Below are 17,720 nucleotides of genomic sequence, written 5' to 3'. Positions count from 1 at the left end.
AAAAAATTACAGGTCTCGATGAAATATCAAAAATACTCCAAATATGAAAGGTCCCATAATTTACGAAAATATTTTTATACCCTGTATAATTGTTTATACAAGTAAACCACACATCAGATAACAGTAGAGGCCTATGATTCTATAATTCCAGAATGACTCGTACTCATTGCCGATTTCTTAAATTTTATTACTCTCTTTTCGTACTGTTTTGTTACTTCCTGTTTTAAAAGCATTAGTGTAATCAATGATCATACCTACCTACTAAGACTCTAAGTCTTCGAGCAACACCGACTTCTGACACGTCGGAAGGGAGGAGCCTAAGCAATATCTTACCATACAAATCTTTCTGCCATTTTTTGCGGGGGGAAACGTGCACACAGTTGCACTTCTCACTCACTACATACAAAATGCAATCTGTAATGACGACACAAATACATAGAAAATGACACACGTCAAAGACAAATCTTGCACACCTCGATCTCTTTTTGTGTACAGACGAATCACAACATGCACCGCCATAGGCACGGTTGTGCCAATGCTTTGGCTGAGGGGAAATAGTATGAATGCCGTCTCCCTTCCCTGTATTGTTCGAAGCTCGTAAGTACAATTCAAAATATAGTTACTCTCAATTGTTTATAGGTAGCTATTGTGACATATGTAACTGTCATACGTATAGCTATATGACTTTTTAGTTATTTAACTTTGTAACCTGCCAGCTTTAAAAACGAACTCGCAACTCGCGTCCTCTCAAAATGTGACACGGATTAAAAAAAGATCACATGCCATCGTGAGTGGCGTACGGCTTGACTTCTCTCGATATTAATCTCAGTAAAACTTTAATGGGCCCTGAATTTGACAATATTTGGAGAGGTCCAAACATTTTTACATATTTTGACAGCTGTTTAATACACTGACTATAATTTATATAAGTTTAATGTACCGTATACATTAATTTTGTGGGTACATTTGTAATAAACATGTTGGTGTTAAAATATTTGTGTTAGTTTTTATGGTGGTGTAAATGTCGTGTGCTGGTGATTATCTTCGTATGACCCTGTTTACATAATGCGTACAGAGTGCGCGGGGAATTTACGAGTGAGGAAACTGTTTTAGAAAGAAGATAATTTACGAAAATATATGTATGTAAATACTTAAGGGGCCCACTGATTACCAGTTCGCCGGACGATATCGGCCTGTCAGTTATTCGCAAAAGCTGGCAATCGCGAATAACTGACAGGCCGATATCTTCCGGCGAACTGGTAATCAGTGGGACCCTTTAGGTTAGGTTAGATACGTAGAGACTACATACTCGTATGTAACTTCTCGGTCGTGCCCTTGCGATAAGTCCACTAACATATTTTGATAATTATTTTAAAACTAATTTGTTTCATTTTTTTAGGTACTTTGTTTTTTTTTCTCTTCGTGAACCTTATACAGGATGTCTCCCATCATGGGGCTTTAAATGCAGGTCTCGGTTATACTAAGCTAGCTACACTAAGCCAGCTAATTAATTCAGAAATCTGTAAAGTTTAATATTAGAAGTCAATAAATCGATTCTGACAAATTTTTGAAGCCCAACTACCTACATATATAATAATAGGTATTAACTGCTATAGGTAACTAGCTAATTGCGATATAAATGTAAGAACAGGCGCAAATATAATAATTTGCCTCAATGACAGGAGTTTCATAAAAAGGTGCGCTGTTTCTTGAGTTCTTGTTTTTACTTATCCATTCAATCACGATTATGTCCCGGGAGTAAGCTTGTCTTTATACATGGTTGAATAAGACACGGAAAAAAAAACATTGCGAGTAAATACTGTTTTATAACATGAACCAGGGACTGTAGAGGTTTATTCATAACAGTTGGCGCAAAAATTTTACTGAACTATTCAAATTCTCATATGTATATCCGCGCCAGCTTTCGTGAATAAACCTATACCTTTCTTTGTCTTATTGCAAAGATTTGCCGTGACCATCATGGTCTTCGTTATTAGACCCCGTTATTTCATTGCTTGTAATCGAAATTACACAGATACCTCTATAATATAGGCGGACAGACGCTACAACAAATATAGCTTAAAATTTGCCTTTCTTTCATCGTTGTTTTTCAAACTAAGTACCTACCTACTTAAGCCTTTACTACATACGAAACTATATATAGCGTATATGAAATCCAACTCTGTTGAGAGCTATTAAAGTTCAAATTTCAACAAATATTTTTTATTACATGCAGTAAGTGATTAAGTTGGATTTTACGAAAAATATAGCTAGCCAAGGTGAGAATCGTTTGCGTTACAATAGTGAAACGCTTTGCGTCTCTCTATCACTCTTCCAAAATGAGTGCGACAGCGTTGCGTTAACGTTTGGCATGCTGGCTACGTATTCTGGGCCCAGCCAAGATGACAAACTTACAATAACAAACGTCGATCGAAAAGTAAAAATGTAGGTATTGCAATGACAGATGCAACGAAAAGTCACGAGATGCATTCCATGTATTATTTCAATTGCGATTGGTGTTATCCATCATCGACTGTCAATTAATAGTACATTACTATAGAGGCCGGGAAACGAAGGGTTGCAGGCCAAGTAGATATAGCCAAGTGGATAGGGATATGCTTCCGACAATTCCGTTTCTCGCCGAGATTTGTATACTTAGTGCTTTTCTCAAACTTGCAATGAAATAAAGAAAAATGTAGTCAATTTGTTTTATTCGTAGGTTTACACAGCTAAAAACAAATTATGAATCCACTAATATTTGATGGTTGAATGCCAAGACATTGTGTCACAATTTGACGTTTAAAAACTAGAGAAAATTGCTTTACAGGCCTATAATAGGTGTCTAAAGCTGTATGAAATTCCTTTACATGTATCATCTTCACTCATCGCACTGGATACGTAGTATTTCCGGACCTAATTTGAAGTAAGTCATGTTAACATTTCATTGCAACTTTCACAAAAATACAGTTTAAAAAATCAGGCCAACCAGACTAACGATTCTGTCCATAGATTAGAGTGTTGGTATTTGATACCTTCTTGTATCATCAGAAAAAAATATTTCAATACGAGTTTGCCATACATATGTTATAACAGAGATCACATCAATGACCTTTCATTCTTTTAACAATTAATCATACTAAATGAACTAAAAAAAATACCATAATTATATCAAAGTTATTTATTATACAAACAGTAATAAAATCCGAAGCTGGTCACGACGGAATTATAATTAATGCTAATAGTACACCGGGCGACAAATATATTACAAAAACAATGTTATTCACTCCTTTATTCCTTAGAAAATACGGTCGAATATATTTAGAAGCACTTGTTGCGATAAATTCGTCGCCGACTGTAAAGAACTAGCGCGGTTAATAAAGTGGGTGTCAAAAGTTGGGTTGTCAACTTTAATTGCTAGTTTTGGTACAAAAAATGTCAAATCGGATTAACAAGTATTTAGTCTATTAAACAGTAATGAGTATGCAAATTTGAACTTTGGTGTCTATGGAACTTAGTACAAAATATACATGTATTTTTGTCAGTGCATTTTAACGCATTTTATTAATTAATATTTATAGGTATTATCGTCTCAAAGCTGACAGTGACTTTTCTTAATCATGCTAATGGATACACTATTTTCTGAAAACTTCTATATATGTCTAAACTACTTGACTTATTGTAATTTTTAGTATATCCCTTAAAGGGATAAGTTCGCCTCTGTACTGCTTATCCTGTGCCATATTTATATTTTGTCTGTTGTACAATAAAGAGTACATACATACTTATGATTTAAACTGTTAACAGTCAAATGAAAAGTAAACACAGTACATACAATATCAATATCTAACCTCACCTATAGTTCGTTTTTTTTTTAGCATAGCATTAGAAAAAAGGTAAACAATCTTGACATATCTTTTTATTGAAAATTATTAAAAACGCTTTTGAAAAATTAATTTATATTACTTATGAAAACAAAATAATGTACAAGATCGTATATAATTTATAATTGTTACCAATTTGCTGTGACTTATTTTTCAAGTGATTTTTAACAAAAAGACACATCAAGATCGGTTACCTTCTTCCGAATGCAAAAAAAAACGAACTATAACATTTAACCAATCAAAAAATATAATAAAATAAGTTATACATTTAAATTATTACAAAACAAATTAACCGAGCCCAAGCATTATTAGAGTATTTTTTTATTATCATACAATTATTATTAAAACTTATAATCACACCAATTACGAGCCCTGCAAACGAACCTTAAAAAAAAAAACAATCGTCCCGTTACCACTACCTGTGTTTTTTGTCAAAGGTCTGATAACTTCAGTGCGCGAGCGCAAGCCGTACCGATCGCGCGTCTGTGCGTCCGCGCACGTTCCACTACGTCACCGGTTTCCACTACGTTACCTTTCCATTACGTGACTTTTTTATTGAAAAGTGTGTGTTTTTGTGAGTGTTAATGAAATGTATATGAAAATGTATATCAAGTCCGAAAGGTTCTATCAGGAGGCTTTGAAGGAGGAGCGATGCTTCTCAGATTACGACGAGGACGATGATCGTGAGTAAAATATTTGTCATAAAAATAATATTTGTGTTTTCTTTGGTAACGGTTAGACTCGTGTGGTGTAAAAGTATTGAGTTTTATTTGATTAAACAGTACTGTAATCTAAACTGAATGTTAAAATTACCTGGACTGTAAGAAAACTTAAATATTTATTTGTAGTTACAAATCGCTATATTGCGAGTAGGTTACGTTACGAATATTTATAGTTAATTAGTTAAACGCGTATTTCATGACGATGATATAATTTAAAAAGAAAATAATAATTATTTTTTAAATGCGCCGATAGGTACGTAGATTTTTGTAGTTATAATGGCTTTAAGAAATATGTGTTAGATAACTTAAACGTTATAATATAAATAACTTTATAAATGTATAATGGCTCAAAGTTAATAAATTAAAACCCCTAAAATTTTACACGCATCGCATGCTTAATATTTAACCTATCTCGATGACATAAGAAAACACATAATAATTCAAAACTACCTTCATTTATGACTGTTTACTTGTTTGACATTAAATAATACGTAAATAGGGTAATAACAGGGGTATTACGTTATATTATGGCGGTGCATTGTGCGTTGTGCGCGTTGATGTCTTTTGTACGCGCCGTCGGATGAGCAAAGAATGAATGAAAATTATATATACATTTATAGTACTTGTTTACATTATAAGCATTGTGTTTTAAATTATGCAAATAAAACAGGCTGTTAAATGGAAGTTTACTTTTGCATTTAGGATATTTTCACGCTCTGATGCGTTGCAGGTTGTTTATATGTTAATAAAACCTCTTTGAAAGCGTTTTGCGTATCTAAATAATCTACCCTTTCAAACAATGTTTAAGTATTAAAATATAACTTTAATAATCTTCAGTTATATAGTCAGTTTTATAGTATTATTCGTTGCATGAAATATGTAGGTATTCGTTTGAGACGGGCAAATGCCATTTCCAGTAAAAAAAAAGTCACCTTAGATAATAGAATACTAAACACAAGTTTAGATATATTTACCTATTTGTAAAAAAAAATTATAAGTAGGTACTTTCTGAAACCAGTAGGTATTGAGATACCACTATGTGTTTATTCTATTTAACTGTGAGTTATTGTTTTATGGTGTAATTTGTAGGACAAATTTATAAACAGAGCATAAGTAAAAAGTATTTACAGTACATATGGTGCTACTTTACCTCCCTAGTGCGGTAACTAGCACTATACGTGCGTATGTAAACAATTTAAAGGGCCATATGTACTGTAAAACGTTGTACAATACACGTGCGAAAAGGCAATCCACAACTTGTTTCGATTAATAACACTCCCGTCGGTCGTGTTTTAATTTATCGCCACTCGTTGCGAATTTCCTACTTTTCGCACTTGTATCGTAATGTACTATTATTATTAGAACCAATCCTTATTTAAAATAAAATACATAAAAGCGTACATTTTTAACTTACTTTTTTACTTTTTTTTATACCAAGGGGGCGTTATTTTTTTTCTTGGGTGCTATGAAATCTTTATTAAGACGAAAGTAGAGGACCCGCGTGAAATCACCTTCTCATAGTTTTCAACTTTTCATACAAACCTAGTCCTCATTTTCCTCTCTGAATTACACATTACACTGGGTTTTAACATTATTGAAAATATTTTGACACAATTTGTTATATATCAACCACAGCTATGCCCGTACGTTTGATTTTTTCGATTTTTTTAATTATTATAGGAGTTAGAAGCATTTAAAAATGTATATGAAATCTATTTTTAGCTCCTAATTTACGAGTATATAATAATACAAAAATTGAAAAAAGCCAAACGTAGGGGCATAGCTATGGTTAATAATGTTAATATACATCAAATTATGTAAAAAAATCCAGAATGTCAATATCCAGAGAGGAAAATGGGGACTACGTTTGTATGGAGAATCGGCCGTCCTCTTTCCTCTTAATATTACAAATGCTACAGTGTCTGTCTGTTTGTAACCTCTTAATGATTAAACCGCTGAAAATCTGCCCATGTTCTTTCTTACCCGGGTCTCAAACTATCTACATGCCAAATTTCATCTAAATCGGTTCTGCAGTTTAAGCGCGAAAACATAACAAACAGACAAACTTTCGCATTTATAATATAAGGCCTAAGATACACTTGTAAGTTTTGCTCACGACGAGTTTGACGACTGGTCTGGCCTAGTGGGTAGTGACCCTGACTATAAAGCCGATGGTCCCGGGTTCAAATCCTGGCAAGGGCATTTATTTGTGTGATGAGCACGGATATTTGTTCCTGATTCATGAATGTTTTCTATGTATTTATATAATTTATATATATCGTTATCGAAGTACCTACAACCTGCCTCATAGAGCTTACTGTACAGTCAAGTGCAAAAATATGTATCGAAATAAACGTCTCATAAATATGGTACCACGCTCTTATTACACTGGAATAAGATGCTATGGGACATATTTTTGAGTAAGATGTGTACACCCATATTTTTACACTTGACTGTACAACTTAGCCAATTTATGTAATAATGTCTTATAATACTTATTTATTATGTATTTATTTACTTACGTAAGTAAGAACACAACTATACTACAGAATGAGACATGAATATCATTATCTCATTCTAACAATAGCTTTGTCCCTACTTTCCTAAGTAAAACTTAGTATGGATTAGGGATTATGAGCATAATTGCTGGAGATGCATCTCGCTCACAATATTACTATTTCTTGAAATAGCAACTATAATCTCTAAATCTTCATTTACACTACCTAAAATGGCTCAAATTAAACATAAACAAAAAATCGGACCTGAGACCGTTTTTTGCAACAATATTACTTTTATTTTACCAGGTAAGGGTGAAGGTAATCTTTCAGAGTAACCCTTCGGCGGGTTCAAAGGGACGGTTGGTCATTGAAAGAAATGGCGATAGACATCACAATGGGTTTTTTCGAAAGGGCCTAGGGCTTGGTAGAGTTAAGATTAGCTTTGTTTGCAAGCAAACGTTCAATAGGCTTTGCGGTATTTAATAGATTTTAGGTTTAAGTTTAATTTCAAAGATAATTAAGTGTATAAGTTTTTGGAATCGATTTTTACAAATTGAACTCATTTGATATCAACTCTAGTGGATTTTGCTGATTATTATACGTATAAAAGATAGAAGACCTGGTTCTCAATTTTGCCTACTTTCATAATTTAATTCTAATGGGGGTTCAAATTTTGCTGTTATGTTCGCTAGTACCATAGACAAAACTACAACTTCATATTAAAAATACTTAAAAGTAAAAATAAAAATTACTATGTGCCATCTTAAGATGTGATGTTAGCTGTGAGTTAAAATAAAATATATGTATTTGCTAAATGCCGCCTCAGGTTTCACATTAATACATGTAAATAGACACTAATTTTGAAACATTCCAGTGTCTTCAAAGAACATTTAAAGACTTCCTGACATTTTGTCATAGTTGTCATATTATAACGACAGGTGTAGACGCTGCGGACAACCTTGTGGGCTCTTTGTTTGCCCAACGAATAAAATTTTACTGTAGGCATGTACTGTACAATATTTATTTTGAAACATATGGCTGATATTATTTTGACTCGTCCGCAACATTATGTTCTCTTCCAGTACATATATGTAATACTATAAACTTATCCCATATTAAAAAAAAGGAACTCTGCCTACGAGGCTGGAGGTCCTAGGTTCGAATTCTGGTAATGCCATTTATTAATATGTCCATCATGAATATTTATTCAAGAATTGTTAATGTTTTCTGTGTATTTAATTGTGTATTTCTATATTTTCGCCTAGTACCCATAATACAAGCTTTGCTTAGTTTGATCTTAAGTCGATCCTTGTAAAAGTGTCCACATGTATTTATTTATTTATTATATAAAAAATAAAAATGGCACTCTTTCAGAGCCACATTGCAGGCTTCGTCATGTTACACTCTCAACTCTTACAACGCATTCATTTTCGTTATATGCACTAGTCAAAATTAATATTTAGGGTTTTGTAGGTTTTATATTAAATTAAACATACCTTTAGATTTTACAGAAAACTCATTCACTTTAGGTTTTGACATATTCGTAAGTGAAATTTAATACGGTTTTTGTAAATATACTACAAATAAACATTAACATTATTATTTAAGCACCCTTCAGCCCATCGTTGGCTTTCAGATAAAGTAATCCGTTGTTTCCCTTCCCCCGAACGTTTGCAAGGTCGTCTGTTCAAACAAAGAACCCTCCTTTACGAAGGTGGTCATTTAAGGGTAGGGATTATGCAGGTACAGGGTGGCTGTGGTAGGTGCACTTACCTGTTTCACAAATCTTTTATAATAATAACTAGAACAAGTAATCTGTATGAGTTTTAGGATATTAATTTTTTATGGTAAGTACAGTACCCCTAGTGTAACTTTGATCGACATCATAACGTGACGAACGCGTTTGCGTTAAGTGTCATTTTGTATGAGATTTTTGACTTTCCAAAACGTCCCGCTTGGCGCGCTGTTCAAAAACCCATACAAAATGAGACTAAACGCAAACGCGTACGTCACGTTTCAAAATCGAATTTAGTTACACTAGGGGTACTGGTCTACTTTAATCTACTTTATTGTGGATCTACAAAAATAAATCTTAACGGTTATTTTAATAGCAATAACCTAGCAGCCTAGCTTAGATAAATGAGAAAGTTTGAGTAAAAGGTAATAATTCTCGTAATAACAAAACTCGTAAGTAAAATACCTACACTCTGTATCTTTAGGTTCTTCTAAACAGCTCCTAAAACTAGTTGAGGGTAGATAAAAACATTACATGATAAAATAATGTAGTTTAAAGTCAGGTCGTTCAGTGACAGATCGAGGCGGTTTTGTATTTGGTTGGTTAACCAATAAATTTTATAACTCTCCAAAAAAGTACAAATTGTTTGTTTACTTTTATAAGATACTGAGTATAAGTAAAATACCTACATTAATTCGACAAATGTAAGTATGTTTATTGGCCAGAATTACAGGCGAACAAGTATTTGAAGCAGTTGCCTGCAAGTTGTTTACACAAAAACATTTTTCATAAAATCAGGTTGTTTGAGATATAAAACTAAAATATTTTAGTTATTTCCAAGTTTTTATTCAGTAGGTATTTCTGCTAGTCAAAAATTTAATTTGTACACTTTTGACTAGCAAATCAATTTATCATATTGTTGTCGCGTACCAGACAGACACGCTTGCCTACAGAATTGAATGATACGAGTTTAAACGATACAAATACGTTGACAATTGAAATGGTACAGTAATAAAAAACTGTAATTTTAACTATGCGGACCTTTTACCCTGTCCAAACGTGACCGAGTACTTGCACCATTAGCTAAAAGTATTAAAGGATTAACAACCTTACGGTCCCTAAAATTAAGTCCTTTTCTTTGCCGAGTAAGATTGGAAATTTCTGCAGTGCAACCAAAATTCCAGGAAAGGACATACCTGACCGTTAAAAAAAATACAGGTACCTGACCTGTTTAGAATAGTCAGGAAATCGCGACAATAGACCGACTATTGTGGCTGGAGATTCAATGCACTTCGACAGGCTGCAATTGTATGGGATTGAAATGTTAGGAGTGCAGTGGGCTGCATGGGGCCCTTAACTGTAGTTACTTGGGTGCCCTAAAGTTGAATGTCGATAAAAAGTGGGCAACGCGTCTTTTTTGCTTCTAGAACAAACAGTTGGGCCAATAGCTGAAGAAAGGGATATCAATAAGCATATACTTCGCGATATTTAAAGAAATACTTTAAAAAAAAATACTTGCAGTATTTTCATGTCAGGAGTAGTGAACCTTCTAGATGTCTTGGTAAACCATGTAACTAGAAGATATCTCTGTGTGAAATAACTATTTTAAAAATAAAAAAGAGCAATAAAATATAGCAAACAACGTCGTGGTTAGTCCATCCAAGACCAACATGAACAAAAAAACATGATGAGAAGATGTTTAACAAATTGTATGTGTGTAAGTATGAAGGTATCCTTTAATATCGCCACCATATTAAAGACAAATTCTCATAGAATGTGTGTGGTAGCGGATTATACTAGTGCACTGGGGTGTGCTGGGTTGTGCGTTTAAATGGCAATTTGTCTTCGAATTCTGTTGAACAAGCTCTTACCACTTGGTACATTGGTTTTGAATGAGTTCGGTAAAAAGTGGGTAATTCTAAAGCACATTTTTTTCTTTTGCTTCTTGGGAAAGTATTGATTGAAGAAGTATAAGAATTAATTCTTAGTTTATGAAGCTTCTATAAGTTTAATATTATTTAGATTATATTAGGTAACAAATATTCCTTAGTAGAGGTATACAAATTATATCATTACCTATTTATGTTGCTATATAGAAACCTAAAATTAGCAAGCGCTTGCACGCTTTTACAAGTCTTCCCACTTTATTCTAATTCAATACTTATAGTGCGTGTCATCCACGATGATGCACAGATATGTCAAATCTAACCTGTAATGCCATGACAATACGAGTCAAGGCACGCGTCTTCTTAAATGACAACCTTAAACCTATGACAGACGACTTTCAACAGCTTAGCTTAGTTATCAGCTTAGTGTGTTGTAAAGTTTAATTTTATAATGCGTCGCCATATCATATAAGTCAACAATTTAACTTCCTAAATTCTATACCTACTATCTGTCTCGCTGATTCAGAAGACAAAGGTTACGTCTATAAATGGCCATGAACGTGTATCTGTAATTCAAACACGTAATATATTGGACGGAGCCATAAATACCCAATCTATAACCAACAGAGACTTTGACGACAATTAAAGTATCTATCATATCAGAAAGGTCTTAAGTCCCGGAGTCCAAGTCTAAACTATGTAGTGTGTAGCGTGTAAAATGACAGACTTTTCATAGGGCTTTGTTATTGAAACGAGTAGATTGCGATATTTGTGATTTCACTTTTACACCTAAATCCGTAAAAAGATTTATTTACAGAAACAAGAAACAAAAGTAAGAAAAAAAAATACTTAAAAGATATTAAAAAACTAAATTTAATCAATATTTTGGAACCCTATTCCCAAAGCAAGCAAAATTTGTACTGTGGGCACTAGGCGACGATATTCATGCTTAAATATAGCTCAATAAAATACAATCGTGATAAACACACAATTAAATGCCCTTATTATTAAATGATGATACCAAAAATAAAACGAATGCATAAATAAAATTAACCTGGGAATACTTACGTAGGTAATAGGACTTAAAATACGATAGAGACAAATGGAGACAACTGAAGGAGGTCTTCACTCTAAACGGGGTCCTTAAATAATCAAGACCAATTAATTGATAATGAATAATAAATATTTTATTTAAGTTTATTCGAAATGATAAATTATTTAAGTGAAATTTATTAGTAGTGAAAATAACCATTAATTAATGCATGCAAAACTATGTAATTCAATTTTGTTTTAAAGAATGAAAAGGCCTTTTATTTTATTTTTAGGACTTACATAACTTAGTCTCCTAGGTGCCTAAAAACTGTATTAGCTATTTTCTATCAACTATTAAGCTCACATTTCACCTTTATTAATGCAAAGGTGTTTATGTACTTTGACCTTAACGGTAACTGCGCATTTTTCACACACTAAAGAAATTTAAAAGATTAGTATTTAATAGTCCCTGGTAAAAGAAAACAGAAACTGAGAACTTCAATGTTTTTGGCATAATGTTTTTTTTATCTATCTTAAACAGAACAGGTTTACCAAAACCAACCGATACTCATCAATCCGTTCCACTCCACGGTGAACCGTAGAATGTGAAAAATTCGCGGAGTTCAAGCTCAAGGCCTGGGTCAGGGGTGGCGCGGGTCGTGCGACGCTCATGCTAATGCTGACTCACCGGCCAAAGGTTGCGCACCCCTGACTTTCGGCTCAGCGGTTGATTGTTTTGAGAAAAACAACTTTAAGAAGCATGTTTATTTTAGGTCAGATACCTAGAGTTTAATTATTAACTCTTTTGTCGCAGTGGGAACGATTCGTACTTAAAAAACAATAAATAAATTATTTTAATGGCTATTTGTCACATATCTATCGATTTCATAGGCAGACCGTAAGATTTAAGTAGTCTAGATGCATTAATTTACTTGACTTCCTGTCGGTGATAAAGGTTGCCAGAGCTAAACGAGGGTGCGGAGTGTTAGGGTCGGCAACGCGCATGTAACTCCTCTGGAGCTGCAGGCGTACATAGGCTACGGAGACTGCTTACCATCAGGTGGGCCGTATACTTTTTTGCTACTGACGTAGTATAAAAATAACATTTCTAAAAATAATCTAGAATTGCACACCAGCATCGACGAACAGAAGTCAAATGCTAATGGAATCGTAAAAACGGACAGTTACTTCAACAATATGTCACATTTATGACACTGTTTTACATTTTATTAATATCAATACGTTCTTGGAGATTGACTTACGATATATGTCGTTCCAATGGCGTTCAACTATTTTAATATACATTTTATTCAGTAATACTCCCGCACCCATTTTTCAGAAAGTAAAAGTTAGTATAAACAAAAATACACATATAGCTTGCTTACTTAATTGTCTTGCTCGTTGTTTAGTAAAAAATACCTTTCATTTTATTGGTTTCCTTAAAATCAAGGTTGTGCCGCCAAGAAAGAAAGGCATACAGTTAGTTCGTTTGGAATTTAAATCTATTATTACCTATTCGTGTTATAAACCGTATTTCAGCATGTACTGCAAGTTTCCATATGAAAGTATTTAAATACATTGATATAATGCTGGGCTAAGACTGAATAATGAAGCTAATGAAGCTTAATATCCGAATATCTCATTCAACCTCACAGTACTTTTTGTACTGAGACTGACTGAAATAGCATAACCCGTGCATTTCTGTGAAAATATGATGGGATAGTATTCACTACATCTGTATATTAGAGACTATGTTTGTATACTCTAAGAGCCATGTCACACTAGCTTCTCCCGAGCGTAAGCATCTAGCCAACTCTATGGCTGCTGCTCGACGCAACGTTGGCGCAACTGCGCAGCAACGCCATTTTCCTGCGATTTTTAGTGGCCCTAAAAGTCGGATTATTTGGTTTGGCTCGCCGTTTATTATTCAAGCTCTTAACCTATGCCTTGGCCTGCCGGCCCGCAGCAGATGCTAATGCAGGTTAATTGCAGATTCACCGGCGACCGCCGACCGCCGACCTCCGCACAATGCCCGACCCCGCTGGAATCTTAACACGCCATTCAACATTTCGCAGCCTCTACTTTTTTTCATTCGACTGCTTTATGGTTTGTTTAAGTATCGATGGGTTCTAGAATTTAAAAAAGGTTCGTGTGCGGCATTTTAATTTAAAATTTCAACATTGCCTTTAGAAAGCATAGAGTGTAACTGTGGGATCAATTTCCAAGTCACGGGAGGCCAAGAGGTGAATTTTTATGGTTGTGTCCCTCGGCGCTCTTTCTACATTTGTCGTATGATTTCTAATTGTGTTTTGCAGCTACAAAGATAAGTAACTTTGAAAAGCTAAAGTTAAAACTTGCAACGTTAGGACGACGTCCAGAGCTAAGCATGATAAACAATGTTTAAGAAAACCTACACTCAGCAGTACATGTGTACGCAGTAATAAAGTTTACGTCTCTTCTGTGATCATTCTCAAAATTTAGGGTCTAAAATTCTATTGAAGTAGTACTTATGACAAAAATCTCTCATTACCTACTTAGCAAACTTTTAACCATTGGCTTCAAAAGTACAACTTTTGTTTCAATATGTGCGTTTGACCCATAATCGATATGATCCATCTGGCGAAAGTTGCCGATACATTTAATTGGTTTACACCTGTCAATATTTACTATACTGACAGGTCTGACCTTAGAACCAATTCATCTCACGTTATAAATGATATAGAATTAATATTATGATAATTAGGCATCGATTCGACGTTTTGTTTCTTCTTACAAACGTGAGAAGGATTTAAGTTAATAGGTACATTTCTGTAAATGCAAAACCGGTTGTTTTATTTTGCCAATAAAATTAGAATTAAACTATTTTTGAAAACAATAAATAAGAGGGAGGTGATTTAGCCTAATGTGTTTGTGTGTTATATATAAATCTGTTATTTATGAATTCGTTTCCGTTAATATATTCTATCGCTAAAATGCGACATTATATTGGTTGTTGACATCTTATTTATTTAAAGATTAATTGATACATTATTATCATTAATTTTCTTTAAATAGATAACTTTGATAATATAAACAAACGAGGTAGAAGAAGATATGTAATAAAAAGTATTAGACTTATCTAATAAAACCTGACGATCTTTTACAAAAAACATGTTAATTAACGTGATTCATACATAATATAATTTATTGACAATTACTTTGCACCTATGTACATGTGGATATAAGACTACCGGGAGATGGCACCTCAAATACTTGGTTATAATTGTACTCTCTTCAAGTTTTGTAAGGCTGTCTTGTTACATGGTATAATATATTTAAGAACCTAAAAAAATGAACGCTTATTTGTTGAAAAGAAAGCTGTAAGCATAAATTAGGGTAGCTAAGTCAAAAGTACCTATTTCATAACATCATGTCGAGGCTCTCTAACGTATACTAACATTACTAACGTCACGGAACCTTGAACTTAATTTACACTTATAAATGACGGAGAGTTTGCATAACCGCTTAGCGCAATTAAACTAACAAACATAAATGCAGAATTGTCACGGTTCAAGCTACAGTTTACCGTAAAACTGACGCAAAAAAGTTCAATTTTGAAACATCGGTTGATCTTCAATTGTCTCTTTACTCAGAATAAAAGAGACTTAAGAATGTAATTAACAGAGTGACGTATGATGGTAACTCATCTGAGACAATACATTGTTTAAAAACAATCAATATCGGTTAAAACTAAAACGCTTGTAGTAATGCTGAACAAGTGCGTTTTGACAAAGTTGTATGAAATACCGTTATTTACGTTATACTTTCTTTGTTTTTCTTGTACTACATAGACCAATCTATTGTATTGTGCTTTAAGTATTACTGAAGGAAGTGGCCATGTACGTAACAACATGTCATCAATCATGTCAGATTCACACTAGAAACTGTCAGAGCCATTTTAAATTTTAAGATTGTCTGGACGAACGGACTGGATTAATTTTCCTGTGCTACTCCTTCGTCAAATTCAGTCAAAGTTAAGTGAAGTCACCCCCCCCCCCCCCCCCCTTCAAACAAATTTATATGCAGTGCATTCTTTTTTAATTTAAAATACTGCTAGTTTAGCAGGGCAGATTCATTCTTTAACCATACGCCCTTTCCAAACCAAGCGCACCACAAACGTCAATTCACGTCCCAAACCTCTCGTCATCCTCTGAAGACTCGTTGAGAGGTCGCTAAGAGGTCGTGAAGAGGTGACCCCTCACAATGTTTTCCTACCGAACAAACGTTTGGACCGGAGTGACCTGTGTGTTTCTTCGAAGTGTTAACTGTTTAACGTTTTATACAAACACGAGACGATGTGATGTAATGGGTTTATGTACTTACTGACCCACCTGGTTCTCCGGGTTTGAAAATGCGTTGCGTTTGGTACCTGGACACAATACGTGCAGTCAGAAAAATATCTGCTGGTCATCACTACGTACTAAAATAATTGCGCAGGTAGGTACTCTTAAATGAAGCATGTTTTTTTTTACATATACCGTTCTGTTGCCCAATAGTTTCATCATTTAATTCCTTCCACTATTTTTACAAGTGTCTCTCTCTATAATAGTTGTTTTAACGATAAATGCTTTAAATATTACAGTGGAACTCCACCAGTTTAGGAACAGAAGGCTCATTGAAGGTATCAAAATTCATTGCAAAATAAGCCATACGGTATGATAATGGCCTCAAATCCGCATGTTATTCCAGTACAGCCAGACAAATCCCAGCGCGCTGGCCATATGGCCGCGCGCGCACCTGTTGTTGACCCAGCGCGGGCGCACAAACAGTTGTTGTTTGCGCTCACCTGCGGTATCGACGCGCTTGTTAGGTTGTTTTTTTTAAGCTCGGGGGACTGATTTGAAGCCCGGAGGCCTGGCTTACGGTCAGTGTTGGATAGCTGTCGATTGGTGGCTATAAGGCTTCGATATAAGTGATTATTCAGAACTTTTTGCTATCAATGTCGGAGAGACGGTATTATATTTTAATATCTACAGTAATTTTTATTTGTGTGAATGATATAAGTGATTATCGTTCGAGGAATACTTTTATGCTGAACATTACAGGAATAGGACTTAATATACGTTACAATAAAATACAATACAATACTCTTTATTGCACATCTAAATAAAAGAAAACGGTACACATGACAGAAGTGCGGGCTGTTCCAGACAACCTTTGGATAGCGAACGATACAGAACGGTCTTGTGAATGCAATAGTAATAATTATGTAGTGATAAGACGCATTAATAATTAAGATATGTACATTCGTTAAATAACTTGTTATTAGCTTTTAATTTGAAATTAGAATTGTAAACCACGTAAGGATTACGATAAAAAGATAGTAATACGATATTCACAGTAATGTAGCTTGACTAGCATGTTAAACTATGAAATTTGTAGTTCTTAGGTGCAGTGCTTCCATGAGATTTGCATGCTGTCTTGAGTTGGACTACCATATGGTATAGTCAGAGAAAATCATATTCAAATACGCAGCTATTTTTAGAAATGACTCAAAATGAACATAAATGCTGTGCCGCTTTAAGGGCACTTTTCCACTACAGGCGTGTAACGGACCACTACCTAAGCTACGGATCTCGTGGACTGAACGCCGCACAAATGTATCTATTCTCGACGAATTAAACATTAAAACGAGGCTCTCCACTGTTTGCACCCAACGTGTACTTGGTTTCTTCAGCCATCTGAGCAGGACAGGGTCAGATAGTCCGGAAAAGCTTATAATCACTGGCCGCGTGCCAAGGAAGCGTAGGGATGGACGTATGACCATGCGTTGGGCGGACAGAATAACGTCAGAGACAAAACCCACAATAGGTCTGGCCCAAGATAGAGCGAAGAGTGGTGAAGAGTGTCCACAGTCGTCACGTCCCTCAGCCATGAGGATACGACAAGGAAGAAGAGACCTAAGCTATAAAACTATTTTTTCTACT

The 17,720-nt window shown here is 34.5% G+C and overlaps 1 protein-coding gene across 5 annotated transcripts in view; it reads left to right on the top strand.

The window, feature by feature from the left end:
• The window catches only part of LOC133524409 (polyhomeotic-like protein 2), a 320,025-nt gene that overhangs the window by 226,342 nt on the left and 75,963 nt on the right, over positions 1 to 17,720 (top strand). Inside the window, exon 1 of one of the 5 annotated variants that reach the window (XM_061860400.1) lies at positions 4,261 to 4,564. The exons of the other annotated variants lie outside the window; for them this stretch is intronic. Within the exon in view, the coding sequence (XP_061716384.1) occupies positions 4,471 to 4,564 (94 nt within the window). The 5' untranslated portion in view covers positions 4,261 to 4,470. Of the gene's footprint in view, positions 1 to 4,260; positions 4,565 to 17,720 lie in introns of those variants that run through there. 5 annotated transcript variants of the gene reach the window in all.

The sequence above is a fragment of the Cydia pomonella genome, chromosome 13 (genome assembly GCF_033807575.1).
Source record: "Cydia pomonella isolate Wapato2018A chromosome 13, ilCydPomo1, whole genome shotgun sequence".
In the NCBI taxonomy this organism is placed as follows: domain Eukaryota; kingdom Metazoa; phylum Arthropoda; class Insecta; order Lepidoptera; family Tortricidae; genus Cydia; species Cydia pomonella.
The sequence above is the reverse complement of the archived record's forward strand: the minus strand, read 5'-3'. Positions and strand labels throughout refer to the sequence as shown.